Below are 15,794 nucleotides of genomic sequence, written 5' to 3'. Positions count from 1 at the left end.
ACAAAATTCTAATAGAAAAGAAAGAAAGAAAAAGGAAAGGGAAAGAAAAGCGGTTTCAACGAGCGGATAATACAGATTTGATTCGAATATTAAAACCAAGTTTTACTCACTCTCTCCCGTAGATGCTCTGCATCTAAGACGAAACGGCTAGCAACGATCCCAGACCCACCACAATCCTGACAGCAGTCCGCTCTCGGAGCTAACACTTCAAGTTCTGTAGGGAACTGACTGGTGCTAATGACAGGAATACATGCAGTTGCGAAGCATACCATGGCACCCACGGTAGACCCATTCAGATGCTACGCTGAGGAACTGCGCCTCAGCATACCCCGACGGATCACATTCTGTGCCAAGCGCCTGGCATTCAAGAAGAACGAAAATAGTTTTGACGTGACTATGAACCTATATGATGATAATAACTAGCCGCAGGTGGAATGAATATTGAGCTGGACGTTTAAACTTATACAAGCCGCGATGAGGGCTATGGCTTTGGCCAATGTCAGAACTATCAGGAAGGAGTATTTTCCACCAGACATGGGGAAGTGTCTGAATCCATCGTACCTGACGTAAAGATCGTTATATGAGCATGTAGTGCAATACCAGCCACGAAGATGGTCCATCGAAATGAGCACTGAACTCAACTTCAAAACGGCTGCGCTTCTTGCATAGTGGGCCAGTTTACACCAGTCGGACCAGTCTCCAAACCAAGTCGTCAGTTTGTTAAGAAAATGACAGTCGTTAGTGTGGAGAGAAGTAGCAATGGTATCATAACGCTATAGAATATTTGGGGCACTTGTACGGCAGTCTTACTTATCATCAATCCGCCTGTTTCTCTATCATAATATCGTTTAATTTTGAGAGTAACCAGCCGGCCTGCTTGGGAAAGGATCAATGCGTCGTGGACCGGCAGGCTTTCGAAACTAGATAGAATATTGTAAGACTATTAGGAAAACATCGAAACTCGAACAACGACCTTGAAGGATGGGCAACTGGAAAGCTGCATAGTACCCGGTTTTCCAAAACTGTGCGTAATCTCCAGCAATATTGCGTTTACAAGGGAGTAGAACCGAACTTTCGGTGGCAATAAAATCCAGACCTACGTTAGTCTGGAGGCACTGGTGTTTGCCCACTTGGTCAACTATAAGCTATAACTGGCAAAACCTACAAGACATGCTGAGGTTCCAGTTCGAGAATATTATTACTCAAAAAAGTTTAACAGTTGATATAGGCGTATCATGAACAATGCGATGTCATGAGCTCTCGGTTATCAAATACTTATGGAAGATTTCACCAGATAATTACAGTCTTCAAATGCGCGACTTCGGATCCGAAGATATGTGCTGTCCTAGTTGTCAATGACACCAAAACCTTCCCTACGTTGCGAATTACTGCAATATGGTCAACTGGCTTGGTAAATCATCACAACGACTGCACATTGATGGGTTACTAATGACGAAGGGATTCAGAACATGATCTGGTTCGTTTAATTCAAATCTCTTAACAATCATTAGAAGTCACAAGAGATATGGCAAGAAAACGTTTGCGAGCGTTTCCACAAGGTGTGCTTATTCAGAGCTTGCTCATTCTGAAAATTTCTTATCGATATTGACCCATATCTGGAATGACACCGAAGCTATACCCAACTATATAGGCCGATGGATATCCTGTTTACCTCAATCGCAATACTAAGTCTCTTAGTGTGCCTTCATTGACGTACTCAACTTATATTAGGTACTTTACCGGGGGAAATTGCTCCAAACTTCCTCCGGACATGATCATATATTAGGACGCAGCGATAGCAGCTCGATATCTTGTTGATTTCCAACGAACATCTGAGATTGTTTGTTACTTAGGTCGATTTGATTAACACGATGCGATCATATGCGATCATGCTGACAGTTGAATTAGTTGGAATTATTGAGCAGTCAACTCTCATGTGGGCCAAGAATGCCACAATAAAGGGATGCTAGTTTGATAGCAATATTGTGAATCTTCTAATTTCACTTATATTTACATCAGCCATCTTGAATACTTACATTACCTCTTACAACAAGCTCAATTGCATTTACAGAGCCGAGCTCTTCCAACTCGTCGATACATGCGAAGCCAGTCGTTCGGAATATTTCATGAGTAATCTGGAGTCCATAATACAATAACAACAACAACAACAACGCATGGATTATACCTATGGAAACTCTGATTTCTTGTCAGAATTCGTACATCAATATAGTACACTAAGTCACGCACAAGTCTTCTATCACCTCCATAGATAACTTGCTGAGTATTACAAATCGTTATCAAGCTTTCCTTGTAACACACAACATCCAGGCCGGCGAAGCCATCTCACTATCATTCATGCACTTTCTATTGGTGGTTACTGCACACTACAGATTTATTCCATTCGCGTAGCAACTCTTTCTTCCCCAGAGCCGATCTATACACTCAACTCAAGAAGTCTTCTTAGAGTCGGCACTGTACTCAGGATAAGATGCTTCATATCTGAGGACCAGCGTTAATAGGTGTACCAAAGATAGATAATTTGACCTACCCGAGAAGGCTGGCCCCTATCCAGTAGGCAAAAACATGGTGTAAAACGATCAAGAATGATAGGGGCAGCCAGAACGGCGGTGTTAAGATGATATCGCTGTGGTAAAGGAACAACAAAATCTGAAAGATGGACGGAGCAATCTTGTGCTTCTCACAGTCCCTGAGATAGCTACTGAAGTTACGCATGAAGCTCTCGTCAAAACCGTGGTCCGCATCCTGTGGTTCGACCCAGACTTTGAAAATAAGGTCTTCCTTGCCTGAGCCATGTGCCCAAAATGTGTGCCTAGATCACAAGTCAAGCAAAGATCGCACAAGCGGAACACTTCGGGACTTGACTCACCTAACACCAGGCTCAACAGATACAGGTCCATCGTCTCTGGTCAGCGCATACTCCTTGCCGTTCTTGACAACACCTAATACCCCTTGCTGAACTTGGAAAGTCTCCTTCTGCTTCAAGTGAATATGGCTGTATCATTCAATTAGTACCGATGCAATCACAGGAGGCTTAAATACGACGCTCACAGTGGTGGCCCGGAAAGGCCGTCTCTTACTTCTTTCTTGTGAAAATAGTGCGTTTCTTTCACGGTTCGGCGGCCATCGTCCTCTTTGAAGAACTCGTACAGAATGGTGTCGCCCGCCGCGAGGGCCGTTTCTTGTGTTGCTGTTTCAGTACGCCGAGTCGGTCGCGGCGACAGCCATAGTTGCCACGATGCAACCATATTCCCAAATGTCTCACAGCGAAGTGTGCACGTTCGGACTGAGATTTGTGTAACAGCCTGCCATTAATTAGCCAGCATATATAGGTATTTGAGTTCGGCTAGCTTTCAATTTTGTTCTACTTCAGTGGCAATGCTTGCTAGCACTAGCACTGAAGTCATTGCTAGTCTAGTGCTGACTTAGGTTGGACGTTTCAACCTCTGATTAACCTAGGTTAGGTTAGTGGATGCTCACTGCACCAGAGGCCCTACTGTAAAATCCTTAGTCTAGTTGGCATTTTCACTCCCAGATTGGACGATGCGGTTATTTCTCCCTGTGCCACCATCCTATTTCCAAGCAAAATGCGACAGTGGCTTGAAAAGACCGGGAGTGTGTCTGTCATAATTTCAGCTCTGTCACATCTAGTAAAAAATAACCACCAATCAAAGCCGGAGACGCACCGGGAGTAAATGGTGCGCCTAACATCAAATGACCTCCTTGACCAATTCATTGCAATTGGTGTTGACTAGCGACGACAAATCAAAAATCACATGCTGACGAGCCACAATGTCGCATTGCTAGAACTCGATGATCACCTCAAATTAACTTCGAACCGAGTCTGTAGATACGGGTCATGATTCCCGAAAGACGGCTCCTGGACATGAGCTACTGATGCAATATTTCCGATACAAGTGTAGGCCTTGTCAATTATACAGTAATTTGTTCACAGCTGCGGCCATTTTGGTCTATTCTTTGCAGCCAGTTTGCTTTCTTTATCGTTACGACCATGCGTGCTGTACACACAGATCAAATGCTTCATCATCTACAATGACTGGTTTTCTGTCCTCGTCTGGATTGCAGAAAATCTTTTCAAAAAACCCTGGAATGAGCGTGCCTTCTTCGACATTTTGCTTCTTGGCAGCGACGATCTCTTCCCAAACGCCTCTCAGCTCTCGGGCGTCTAGGTTGTTGTCACGCCATACCCAGGTTCGAAGTAGCGCCTCGACATCGGCCCAGTCCTGTAGACCCAAAGCATCGGCGACGAGTCTGATTTGACTACTCGTGACAGTCTTCCATTCGTTGATTTGTTGTTCTTCTGAAGTGCTGCAGTGTCGCACACTGGTAACCGCAACCCGTACCATCATGGCGGCCCAGAACCATGCATGACGAGGAAACCGGCCGGACAGCATTGATTTCTCACTCATCGAGAGCTCATCAATTAGAGCTTCGATGAACCAATTCAGAATAAAAAAATCCATGTTGCCGGCTCCCAGCATCGTTAGGATCCTTAAGCAGCACTGCAAGAAACGAGCCCGGCTTTCTGCTTCTGACCGGGGAAGCACGGAATCGGTTCTCTCGTGATACGAACTTGTCAATATGGTCTCTCCAAGTGTCGCGTCCCAGTTTAAGGGGTCTTCGGATAATGTCTGAATCCCTGGCTCGATGAATAGTGTGAGTGTAGTTGAGCAACCTTCGATAGACTGCGTGATTTCGAAGATCTGACGCATTGACATCTGAGATAGTCCTTGGGTTGTGCTTGAGTAGTGGTATTAGTCAAGTTGGTAGAATTGCTTCGAAACGCGTGGTATTCTCTCACCAAATAATCATGTTGTAGAATAAACTATTACTAGGGTAAAGGGTTAATGCATTTGTTCCTAAAACCTGAGATAAACCATGCATGTGCGCGCGTGCCGTGTCTGGTCGACCGAAGCCACTCTATTGGGTTGTCAACTTGTGCACTTAGGACTTTGGGGGTCGGACTTGCCGCCTACCTCTGCCATGGCCAACGCTGCGACACCAGCTATCGTGGTCTCGGTGGCCATCAATGCAAGATGCTGAAGGCGCTCATTTACGACTTTTATTGCCTCAAGCTTATGATGTAGGGCCGACTTCTGAATGTTTTCACTTGAGCCGGAGTACCATGTCCACCTCAGAGCTGATAGCAGTATTGCACCATGAAGTAATGCTGGACATGACAAAGCTCTCTCCACTCTGTAGCTAAGTTAGTCTGAGCCACTGAACGATACGACGAACCTACAAGAATGCGTGTGAATCGGGGCTTACGTCTCTATCTACCACGCTTCGATATCGTGAAACTAGTGGCTACGGTTAGAATTTCTAGTAGAGATTTAGATGGTGGGGCTCAAGTTCCTACACAAGTCAAAAAGTAAACCATAGTCGGATGATGCATCGCCCGGATAGCCATCCAATATGTTCTGAGGGGCCGGTGGACAGGCAAAGCCATCATCCCAAAACTCGAACTCTTCGGCTTTTGGTGTGATTGTACCATCGCTACTAGGTTGAGGGGAGTGAGAGTGCTTGTTTGTCCTGTCCACATATCCGCAGCTACCTCCGCTTGCTAGGCAACGTCCACTATTTGGAAGTTAGCAGATATTAAGGTGTATCATATCGTGATTAACTCTCTCGTCAAGTTAAACGCTGCGGTCTACTTGATAGGTGCTGCCTTGGGCCTTGGTGCAGCACGTGGCTGAAATAGGCAGACTTACCAAAGCGGCTTTTGTTCGTCGCAGCGCAAGTGTTTGGCCTTGCACGTTACACACCCATTGCGTGACCTAGTATGCACTCTTCGTTTGCGTTCCGTCTGTTTTCGAGGCATTTTAGACTAGGGGTCCGATTTCGCGGCAATCTTCTGGTTTGATCAAATTTTATAGTACACAACTGTCGAGTCTGGCATAGACGAGAGATATGCCAGTATTGTGAGGACTATAAGGGATCAAGCGTATTATTAAGTCCCATCACCCATCAGGCAACGATGAAAGGAGTCCGCGAGTGGCATCGTCATAACTTATGGTGGGAGATTCCTTCAAATTGCCGCGCCACTTAGTGTCAGAGTTACACAGGGTCGCACAGCGTTGCACAGCGTTGCACAAGACAGTTCATAGACGCGCTGGCATAGGGCAAGTCCAATGACAGGCTATTCCCGCGGCTTGTATCGTTACACAAACCAAGTGGGGGTAGTGCGAACCAATTGTGAGACAAGAAATGGAACTTTCGGGCTCCATGTAGGGCTGAGTGTGGTTAGCAAGACGTCTGCTTGTGAGATTAGATTCTGCTGACGAAATCGAGCCAAGACCTCAAGGCCATGGTCCCCCCATTAACCTGGTAAGGTTCTGATAGCTCTGATGGCACTCTATTGGCTTCGTACGATTCTTGTCCAACCCTCCTGGATCCATCTCACCGACTTTCCCCGCATCGCTATAGTAATTTTCAGTGCAAGATAACAGGCCAGAGTCGACCGACAAGCCCCGATTGGTACGTAAAGTCGGTACATAGCTGCCGTCTTTACATGCACCATGTATGAAGGCGCATACTTGCAACCATACATGCAGAAGTTACGGATGCAATATTCTTGCCGTGCTTCAGAAACGAACCCAGATACTACACACGTTCTGTAGCCGGCAACATTATGCGAACTAAACACTCTTGGGCCCCTCAAACGCACGAGTGGTGTGGCGGATGCGAGGTTTGTGCAACCAAGACAGTAAACTCATGCGGTCGCGCAGGTCTATGCAGTGGGGATCTATCGCACTGCAAGGTCCTTTGGAGCCAGGGGGTGGTCTGACTTTGTCCGCAAGCAAGACTCTGATGTATTTTCAGCCCTATAATAGCAAGCAGTAATTTTAACACTGATCAGAGTGGCGCACAAGGAACATGCCTCTATCCACATAGAGCTGTAAAATCCAGAAAATCGCCAGCTTCTTAAACGTCTGCCTAATGCTATGTTGTTGAAAATAAGGTTCGCTAATCGAGCTCAGCCCCTAAACAGGCAATTGCTTGGGGTCCCTAAATGAATTCCCAAAGCCATTTTCTCCACGTGGGTCCCGTCCCAAATATGCGAGGCCGGGGCACTGCAACCAAGAGATTCTTCGGCCCCGTACGATAAGCGATTGGCTCTCATTCATAGCAAAATACGAACGAACCTATCAGTGATTACAATTCAAGAACTTGTGCTTCATGACGGTGCCGGAGGATCAATAAAAAACCAAGGTGATGGGTCCCAAGCATGCGGTCCCAAACATGCGGTCCCAACGGTTCACATTGCCAGGGAACGACGACTAAACTCTGTCTTCTTTAGGCAAGGCCTTATACTTGGACTTATAAGCATAAATTTCTGGAGAAATCCACCTGGGCGAGTCTTGGCACAGGTTCAAATTCGAAGAGTGACTTACCAGTCCTGCCAGTGCCACCGGAGTTCTGTGGGCTACCTCGGTTCAAACAAAGGCCAAGTATACTCTAACTTCAAGAGTTCAAGGGGAACCGCTCCCATGTAGGTCCACTGTCCGTTAGAACTACCTAATATTTAGGTTGATGGATTCAGTGAGTTCCATGACATCAAATGAGGGTCGGGTGTACGGTGCCAGTGCCTGCGGAGAAGCATAGAGTGGTTAGTATGCATATCAAATCCAGTATCGTCCTTCGAGATTCCTACGGTATTTGCGGAGCTCCAGAATCGCTTCAAAAACTCATAATGCACTATTGGTCGTTTGAGTCGTTTGAGCGGCCGGCGCGGCTATTCGGCCAATGAACATACTGCCAAGAGCCTCATCGTTAGGAGATTGCCCGATTGAGAGGGCAGAGGATTACACGAAATGTGCTTCTTTGGGCTCTTACGGTGGAGCATGTGTCACACGAAGTCCCCCTGTCTACCAAGCCGGCAACCAGGATTGAACATCCTTTCCGTTGCCCACTTCGAGATGTTAGGGTATTACGCTAGACAAAGACAAATTGCTCTCATCAGCGCCAAAAGTGCCTCGCTAAAAGTGCCTCCCAAAATGGAGGTTAAATGCGACAAAGCTTACTGTAGACTGGATAAGACTCTGTATCAAGCAGGGACGTAAGAGAGCAGCCAAAAAAGCGTGACAGCTATCCATCATGCCCTTCAATCAGACGCTTGTCTCCTATAACACCAAATCAAGCGAATCGGCTGTTAGGTGTCCCATAATGTGTAGGGAAGCACTTAGCCACTGAAGACCTGTCGTAGCGGGAAGGTTCAATTGAAGCCTATGTGGGTGGTACTATGGGATCCATTATTATAAGCGAAGTGTCGTATCGATCTCTCAACCACGCCTCGGAGCAGCCCACAAGCACTGATTGTTTCCACCAGTCGGTTCCGCATCAACAGGACGAAAGAACGGACAATTGTAGTGAAAATTGGTTCGATGCAAATAGTCAGGTCCCGCCGGTCAAATCGCGACAGGATTTTCGCATGGCGTACGGTATATTTTGGTTGCCTCTATCTAGATCCTTCGCAGAGATCTGCGGCCAGGCAACTACAGTAACTTCCAATTGAAACTCCTGAACCTAATGCAAATCGCCATCCATAATGTAGACGATCGACGTGGGTCCAAACACAGGATGCTGAAAGGCATGCCTGGGTACAAATGGCATTTGACGTGAGGTTTCTGTCGGTATGAAGTGCCGACTGTCCTAGTTCATGCCCGCTTGCCCATTTCCTGGTGCTGCCGAATGGGCCATTCAAGTCTTGAAGATTGTTCCAAGAGTGTGTTCCTAAGGTGCATACAAGTGTATGTCAAATCGATGTGTGAGTTAAGCAGTGCAGCTAAGGTTCGTGCCACAGCCTGGAGCACAATCTTCGAAGGAGCTCACGACAAACATGCTATTTATGGCAATGGACACCAGGCAGCCATGGACACGCTCCCATCATGGACCATGCATCATATGGTACTTCGAAGGAGCTCTGATGGCATACAATTCCCCTGCCTTAGTTACACCAAATACGGACGGCCTTGTCTTTGCCTGTAATGCACTGATTAAACGTTGGTCGGCCGAGCGTGTGGGATTTTGAACTTACCGCCACTGCCTACACGCTTTCCGTCAGGGCTAAAATCTACGGCATATACTTCGTCTTGGTGCCCAGGAAGGTCAACTGCCAGCTTGCAGGTCTGCATGGACCACACTTTCAAAGTTGTGTCCTTGGATGTTACATTAGACATGATTACCAAAATCGAGATTTATGAAAGCTTACCTTGGATGCTGTGACCAAAAGGCGTGAATCTGCTGAAAAAGCACATTTGTAGACAGGAGCGACGTGACCTCGCAGTGTGTTGATAAACTTGCCATCACTAAACAAAAGTATCAGTATTTCGAGACACCTTGAAGTTTGTGCTGAATATCAAAAAGACTTACCGCGCACTCCATATCTTGGTGTGGTTGTCAAATGATGAGCTGGCAATCAACGATTGATCTGGGCTGAAGGCAACATGATTAATTTGCTTTTGATGGCCATGTAATCGAGCAATAGGCTTCGTGCTTTCTTCGGGGTCCCATAAGAACATTGTAAAACTAGGACAAGTCAGCGATACCACCCAATTCCATTCTAGGACGCGAGTCAGGGTAGACACACTCATCACTTGCAGAAACCAAACGTTCCACGATTTTGCCATTCTTGGTAGCTGCTTTCTCGAAACGTTCCTTGGCTTTAGCTCGTTTTGCATCATCCGACTGAGGGACATCTTTAGTGTGGTCGAAATAAGATGTTCTTAACACAAATTCGGTTGATAAGGCCAGATGATTGACCCAATGCGAATGTGCTGCTAATGTGTGTTTCAACGTTCCATCGGCCGCACACCACACTTTCACCGTCTTATCGTGCGAACTTGTATAAATCATCCCCTTGCCTCCCCAGACGACACAAGACACCGAGCTCTTGTGGCCCCTAAACCTTGTATTAATAAATGCTCCTGATAGGTGCATGAAATTGGTCTACTTACGACAAGACATGTTCAGTTCGCCCAGTATTGACGATCCATATTCTGACCGTAGCGTCTTTTGACGCGCTCGCCAACCTAGGTCTGGTTACGGAGATTCTCAGTTAGTGATTTCTCGACGATAGGCAGAATTCTTTGGAGTTATGTTTTGCTCAATACCACTGGCCACTCTTCTCCGGGCCTGCAGGCTTAGACGGAAGGTTACTTGACTAGTGTTGTCTTGACTGACAAGCTAACACCGAGAGCGCAGGTAGGGTTACTCACGTGTTGTCCGTCCATTCGTGGTACGGTTGCCAGGACATGTTTGTAATCCATTTTGCGTGGCCGGCAAAAGGCTTGCCGACTAACTTGCCAGTGTCTGAATCCCAAATCTTGACTGTTTTGTCCATACTACACCTATGATCAGCGAAGTCGAATACTCGGGGCATGCGAGAATCCAAATTACCTGCCGGTAGCCAACCTGGATCCATCCGGACTCCTGTGAGACAGTGTAAGGTCAGTGTTACTGTATTTGAACAGGGACAAAGTTGGTTTCATGCCGTCTCCCAAGACAGTGGGGAAATAGCTGGGAAGGGTAATGGGGGATTTTGAGAGCCGCATACCACGAAACCGAGAGAACCCAACCTGTATGGCTCAACGTATACTTCGGCGTTCCAGTATCGCAATCCCAAATGCGTGCTGTATTATCACCCTACCATTATGTTAGTAATGCCTTCATTGTCATTACCAGCACGTAGTGATCTTACCGATCCTGTCGCGAGCCTACTTGAACCTCGAGGAGAGAACTGGCAGGCCAGAATCGCTTCACCGTGGCCTGGTATCCGATGGGCCATGCGTGTAACTGCCTGCACTCTGAAAACAGCTTGCGGCTCTGCCGACAGAGTGAGAGTTGTCTCGAACGGGTTATTGATACCATGGCTACGCAACACAGCGAGGAACTCTTGCGGAGTAGGATATGTATCGATAACGATGTCTGAAGAGGGCACGTGTATGCGGAATCGGTAGGGGGTGAAGTCGTCCCTGTCGCGACCCAAGAGTGTATTCAGTAGCAGAGACACATTCTTCTCGCTAGCATCGGCAAGCGGGATTTCGACGACTTCCGCAAGCTGGTTGGAATCGCTATCGACGAAACGAGCTTTGAAAGATCCAGCCTCGATAGGTGCGGGTGTTACATCGGCTTGAACTTGTGTGCGCTCGAGGGCTTCGCGGCGCTGCCGTTTCGAAGGAGGCGGTGCTATCGTGGCCATGGCGGATGTGTGATCTTGAATCTGCCTCGTCGCTGCAGATTGCGGGGCCGGAAGCGTTTGTTACAGCTTGCAGGTCGCGCGCGGTGTCACTGTCGTATAAACGAAAAGCCTACTGGGCAGATCCAGTATTGATGAACAACCTTGGTGTATGCAAAGCTCTGACATGAGGCTGCTGAGTATGGCGGGGCACTTTGTTCTTGTTCTCAGATTCCAAAATTTTATGCGGGTCTCAATCTTATCTCGTCTTATCTCGTCTTATCGCATCTTATCTTATCAGTCGCCCACCTCAGGGGTCCCATCATAGCTCCCGCGCATACCTTGAGGTAGCTCTGCCTAGAACATGAGGTCACCTTGAAATTTTGTAGTGTATCCCACTATCCCACCAATTGTGCGTAGTGTCACTTGCAAGTCTTCCAGTCTTGAGAGGCTGTATCGACTGCATTGTCATGAACCTTGAAGATCACATCGGCCGGCAGGTTCAAGCTCAAGCTCTATATAAGCTCTCCATCACTGGGCTTGGAACAACACAGATGGTCGGGTTGTTCATATATTCAATTAGTTTGCGCTTCTGTTCAGCCCTCGGCTTCATAGCATGCCTTCTCTTTCCATCCCAGTGCCCCACCTGCAGTCACGGCATTCAACAAGGCAAAGCCACAGTGGTTCTACAGTAATGACACCGCAGCTAGCTCCTCCGTTTCTACCCTCGATGGCGTCGAGCCAGGGAGCCTTTCCTCGCTATGCCCCCCTCGTAGAACAGATACATCAGCGTCGACTGTTTTGAGCCCTACATCATCCGGCACCCCTTACCCAGGTGCTTCTCGTATCAGACCGCAGTCATCTGCTAGCCAGCGTGGATCGGAATCTCGTACTAGGTCTCAGTCCGTGGCGACCTCGTTCTTCCCATCTGCACAGCGTGGAAATGCCAGCACTGCTTCTGGTCGAAAATCCCGTACTACAACGTCTGTCTGGGGATCTGAAGGACATCAAGTTATTTGTGCCGTAAGTGAAGCCCGCGGCGTATCACCTTCAGTCGGGCTAGCCTTTGTCAACGTCACCACCAATGAAGCAATTCTCAGTCAGATTTGTGACTCTCAGTTCTACGTCAAGACACTGCATAAAATCCAGATGTACGATCCCAGCACCATACTAATTGTGAACACTTCTTTTCCACCTAATCCAAAATCCAATCTGCTAGCCGTCATCCAGGAAGAGTTTCAAGGGACGAGTATTGAAGGCCTTGATCGTAAGTATTGGTCTGAGACTGTTGGACTGGAGTTTATACACATGTTCGCCTTTAGAGAGGAGCTCGAATCCATAAAAGTGGCCTTACAAGGAAACTTCTACGCAACCTGTTCATTCGCTGCGGTACGTATCATCACGTCTCAGCTAAGTGGCGAAGGCGTGTAGTCTTACATTAGCCAGGCTATCAGATACATGGAGCTGGCCTGCCACCTGACTATTATGTCGAACTCGTTGCGAATCAGATATGAACCGTCTGAAAACTCTATGATGATAGACGTCTCGACCGTCCATTCTCTGGAGCTGATTCAGAATCTTCAGACCGCGAAGTCGAAGTACTGCCTCTTCGGGTTGTTAAATGAAACTTTGACCCCCATGGGAACTAGGATGCTTCGAAGCAATATTCTCCAGCCATCAACACAGATCGAACACACGCTGAACCCTCGGTTCGACGCATTGGACGAAATTACTCTCAAGGAGGATATGTTCTTTGAGATAAGGAAGGGCAAGAGCTACCATGATTACCTGATCAAACATAAGACTAATGCAACCCTAGCCCTTAAGGAGTTCACGGATGTTGAAAAGGTGCTCACAAAGGTAGGTGGTACATACACTTGCTACTGCGAGCACGTCGCTGACCCGCTGTAGCTCGTCATCGTACCGCAGAGGGTATCGATTTATGAGTCTGAACTAGCAATCAATCATGTCCTCATGATCAAGTCATTTATCGCCGCTATACCACCCTTACATCAGTCGCTTGGATCTGCCCGATCAGACTTACTCCAGAGAATCCGTGAAGTTTGTAGGCCCGAACTGATTCAGCCCATTCATGACTTGATTGAAACCACCATCAACGACGATGTGACGTACACCAACTCGCCAATTGACCTGCGTCATCAAAGAACTTATGCTGTAAAGGTATGGTCTCAAAAGTTTGGCACTCAGAAACATCTGCTGATCATTTTACTTGATAGACTGGTGTTCATGGGATGTTAGACGTCGCTCGACAAACATATAAGGAAGGTGTGGACGATGTCCATGAACACGTCGAAAGCATCAACGGTATAATATCGTGAAACTAAACTTGGGAACAAAGCTGACTAATTGATCATGCAGGCGAGTTCGAGATGACATTTGAGGTGAAGTACGACAGGAACCGAAAGTATTACATACGCCTCAGAGAATCTGAGCTCGAGGGTTGCGAAACACCCCATGTTCTCATTAACCAGGTGCGAAGGAGTGGATGGCTTGAATGCCAAACGCTCGGTCTTGTTCAGTTAAATAACCGAATCACAGACTCCCATAACGAGACAGTGATGCTGAGCGACAGAGTCATTAATAAACTCCTCGATGGTATCCGCGGCCACATTGCTAACCTCTTCCGCATCTGCGAAGGGATCGCGCTTGTTGATATGCTCACAGCGTTTGGTCACACAGTCACATCAAGAGACTACACCAGGCCTGAATTTGGAGACACAATGGCTCTCAAGGCTGCTCGCCACCCTATCTCAGAGCTGGTAAACAGGAATGTCAACGTTCCTAGCAAATCATTGAGCTGACAGTGTAACATTGTAGATGATGCAGGGACGGTTCGTTCCTAACGACATTTACGCGAATGAAGACCACCGCTTCCAAATTATCACTGGGTGCAATATGAGCGGCAAGAGCACTTATATCAGGATGGTCTCTCTGCTACAAGTTATGGCTCAGATTGGTTGCTTTGTCCCAGCTGAATACGCTGCATTCCCCATCATTCACCAAGTACTTGTGCGCATGTCAACAGATGATAGTATCGAAGCAAATCTTTCGACATTTTCAACTGAGATGAGAGATATGGCATTCATATTACGAAACATCAACGGGAGAAGTTTGGTGATGATTGATGAGCTTGGTCGTGGAACAAGTACAAGAGATGGACTTGCAATTGCCTTAGCCATCTCCGAGGCTTTAATTCAAAGCAATTCCTTGGTCTGGTTCGCAACTCACTTTCATCAGTTAGGTACATATCTCCTGGGATGTGTTATGAAATTCTTCTACATGCTCGATGCTGATAGTATAAACAGCTAAAGTCCTGGGTAGTCGGCCTGGCGTCCTCAATCTACATCTCGACACAGACATATCAAATGGCGACCAAGGAGAAACACCAAAGATGACTATGCTGTACAAGATCAGCTCTGGCCCGGTTGAAGCAGAGCACTATGGCATCAATCTTGCGAAAGTCATAGGATTCCCAGATGATATTTTGCAAATTGCTGAAAATGCATCTAAGGAATTGAAACGTCAAATTGAGCTGAAGAAACGAGATTCTCAGCATCAGATGTTGGGCCACCGGAGAGCACTTATACTGCATCTTTACGAAACGCTCAGGCAGATGGAAGGAGGCGATATGGATGACGTCGTTTTGGGAGTGTACCTAAAGAATTTGCAGGACGAATTTACAACAAGAATGGACGACATCGAGAGTGGTCGTGGTAGTCAAGAGACGCACGTGGAAATAAGTGGTAACGGATGTCGTTATTGATGTGACTGATGGCACGGAATCCACAACATCGGGAAGTTGAACAGTTGGTGAATCGTCGTTGTCCAACATTGCTTCAGCTCTAGCTTTGGCTCCAAAAGATGAGAGAAATTCATGGTATGATATCAGAAGCCAACCTTTGTCATCCAATTCAGATGTGTTGGTCAATCATGCCTCTGCTAAGAAAAATTGAAATCACGATGCTGGATTTGGCAACGCTCGTTATTCTCTTTTCTTCTTTTTCTTCTAGTTGACATACAAGAGTACAACGTAGTGAGGAATTAAACAAAACGCCTCAACGATTCAGTACATCATATCAAGTGGCAGAGTGTTTCTAAGAGCCTGTGTGATGCTAAGTCGTATTCAATGATCTGGTGTAAGCTGAACGAACAGGTTGATCTGGAGACATCCCGAACGGGCTTCAGCATTTTTGAACAGTCTCAGATTCGTCAATAATGTATTTACGCAGAATGTTGATTATGATTATCTATCTCAACTTGCTTTCGACGGAAGCCTATTCGAGTAATTACTAAGTCTACAATGCCTTAACCCAAATGCTCTCCGGAGCAGTGATCGTGGCCCGTGCCTAATCACGAGAGATCTGCCGATTGGAGAACAGCCATGGATTCACAAACATATAATTACGAACGATGCAGTAAGCTAGATTAGATTATATAGTCCTAGTATTATGCATGTGCGCGGTAAGGATAGGTCGCCATTCTATTCCCTAGAAATGTGAACTATGTAGTACGGAGATCAATTAGTTATGCTTTTAGGACCAGCGATCCGTGGGGAGGG

At 46.8% G+C, this 15,794-nt stretch overlaps 4 protein-coding genes across 4 annotated transcripts; 1 reads left to right on the top strand and 3 right to left on the bottom strand.

The window, feature by feature from the left end:
- Positions 1-2,160: 2,160 nt before the first annotated feature.
- Positions 2,161-3,553, bottom strand: BKA67DRAFT_548270 (uncharacterized protein). The gene is made up of 4 exons (XM_046101506.1): positions 3,070-3,553; positions 2,888-3,013; positions 2,549-2,830; positions 2,161-2,499 (listed from the first exon to the last, which is right to left on the bottom strand). The coding sequence occupies exons 1-4, from the start codon at positions 3,264-3,266 to the stop codon at positions 2,448-2,450; spliced, it is 657 nt and encodes a 218-aa protein (XP_045964645.1). The 5' UTR covers positions 3,267-3,553; the 3' UTR covers positions 2,161-2,447.
- Positions 3,554-3,940: 387 nt separating this feature from the next.
- Positions 3,941-5,976, bottom strand: BKA67DRAFT_686897 (uncharacterized protein). Its single transcript, XM_046109036.1, has 6 exons — positions 5,751-5,976; positions 5,399-5,616; positions 5,282-5,339; positions 5,016-5,235; positions 4,841-4,959; positions 3,941-4,779 (listed from the first exon to the last, which is right to left on the bottom strand). The coding sequence occupies exons 1-6, from the start codon at positions 5,858-5,860 to the stop codon at positions 4,023-4,025; spliced, it is 1,482 nt and encodes a 493-aa protein (XP_045964644.1). The 5' UTR covers positions 5,861-5,976; the 3' UTR covers positions 3,941-4,022.
- A 3,010-nt stretch (positions 5,977-8,986) lies between these two features.
- Positions 8,987-11,239, bottom strand: BKA67DRAFT_509737 (WD domain-containing protein; the record flags this gene model as incomplete). Its single annotated transcript, XM_046097263.1, has 10 exons — positions 8,987-9,021; positions 9,077-9,197; positions 9,251-9,347; positions 9,412-9,567; positions 9,629-9,940; positions 9,996-10,076; positions 10,257-10,382; positions 10,438-10,470; positions 10,595-10,683; positions 10,739-11,239. The coding sequence occupies 10 exons, from the start codon at positions 11,237-11,239 to the stop codon at positions 8,987-8,989; spliced, it is 1,551 nt and encodes a 516-aa protein (XP_045964643.1).
- Positions 11,240-11,685: 446 nt separating this feature from the next.
- BKA67DRAFT_653683 (DNA mismatch repair protein-like protein MutS) lies at positions 11,686-14,999 on the top strand (the record flags this gene model as incomplete). The annotated part of the gene is made up of 8 exons (XM_046106414.1): positions 11,686-11,772; positions 11,831-12,604; positions 12,662-13,075; positions 13,127-13,396; positions 13,453-13,540; positions 13,595-13,995; positions 14,054-14,477; positions 14,542-14,999. 8 exons carry the CDS (start codon positions 11,686-11,688, stop codon positions 14,997-14,999), a joined length of 2,916 nt encoding a protein of 971 aa, XP_045964642.1.
- Positions 15,000-15,794: the final 795 nt, after the last annotated feature.

Source organism: Truncatella angustata (genome assembly GCF_020726525.1).
Source record: "Truncatella angustata strain MPI-SDFR-AT-0073 chromosome Unknown BKA67scaffold_1, whole genome shotgun sequence".
Lineage (NCBI taxonomy): Eukaryota > Fungi > Ascomycota > Sordariomycetes > Amphisphaeriales > Sporocadaceae > Truncatella > Truncatella angustata.
Note: the sequence above shows the minus strand (reverse complement) of the source record. Positions and strands in the feature narration are given on the sequence as shown.

Bases quoted from the DNA above. Each gene is read 5' to 3' on its own strand.
- BKA67DRAFT_686897 (XM_046109036.1), bottom strand. From the start codon at position 5,860: ATGCCTCGAAAACAGACGGAACGCAAACGAAGAGTGCATACTAGGTCA. The intron at 4,960-5,015 runs GTAGGCGGCAAG...ACAACCCAATAG, and splicing joins CAGCGTTGGCCATGGCAGAG to AGTGGCTTCGGTCGACCAGA. The intron at 4,780-4,840 runs GTGAGAGAATAC...CCACTACTCAAG, and splicing joins TTCTACAACATGATTATTTG to CACAACCCAAGGACTATCTC.
- BKA67DRAFT_548270 (XM_046101506.1), bottom strand. From the start codon at position 3,266: ATGGTTGCATCGTGGCAACTATGGCTGTCGCCGCGACCGACTCGGCGT. The intron at 2,831-2,887 runs GTGAGTCAAGTC...CTTGTGATCTAG, and splicing joins TCTGTTGAGCCTGGTGTTAG to GCACACATTTTGGGCACATG. The intron at 2,500-2,548 runs GTAGGTCAAATT...GCTGGTCCTCAG, and splicing joins ATAGGGGCCAGCCTTCTCGG to ATATGAAGCATCTTATCCTG.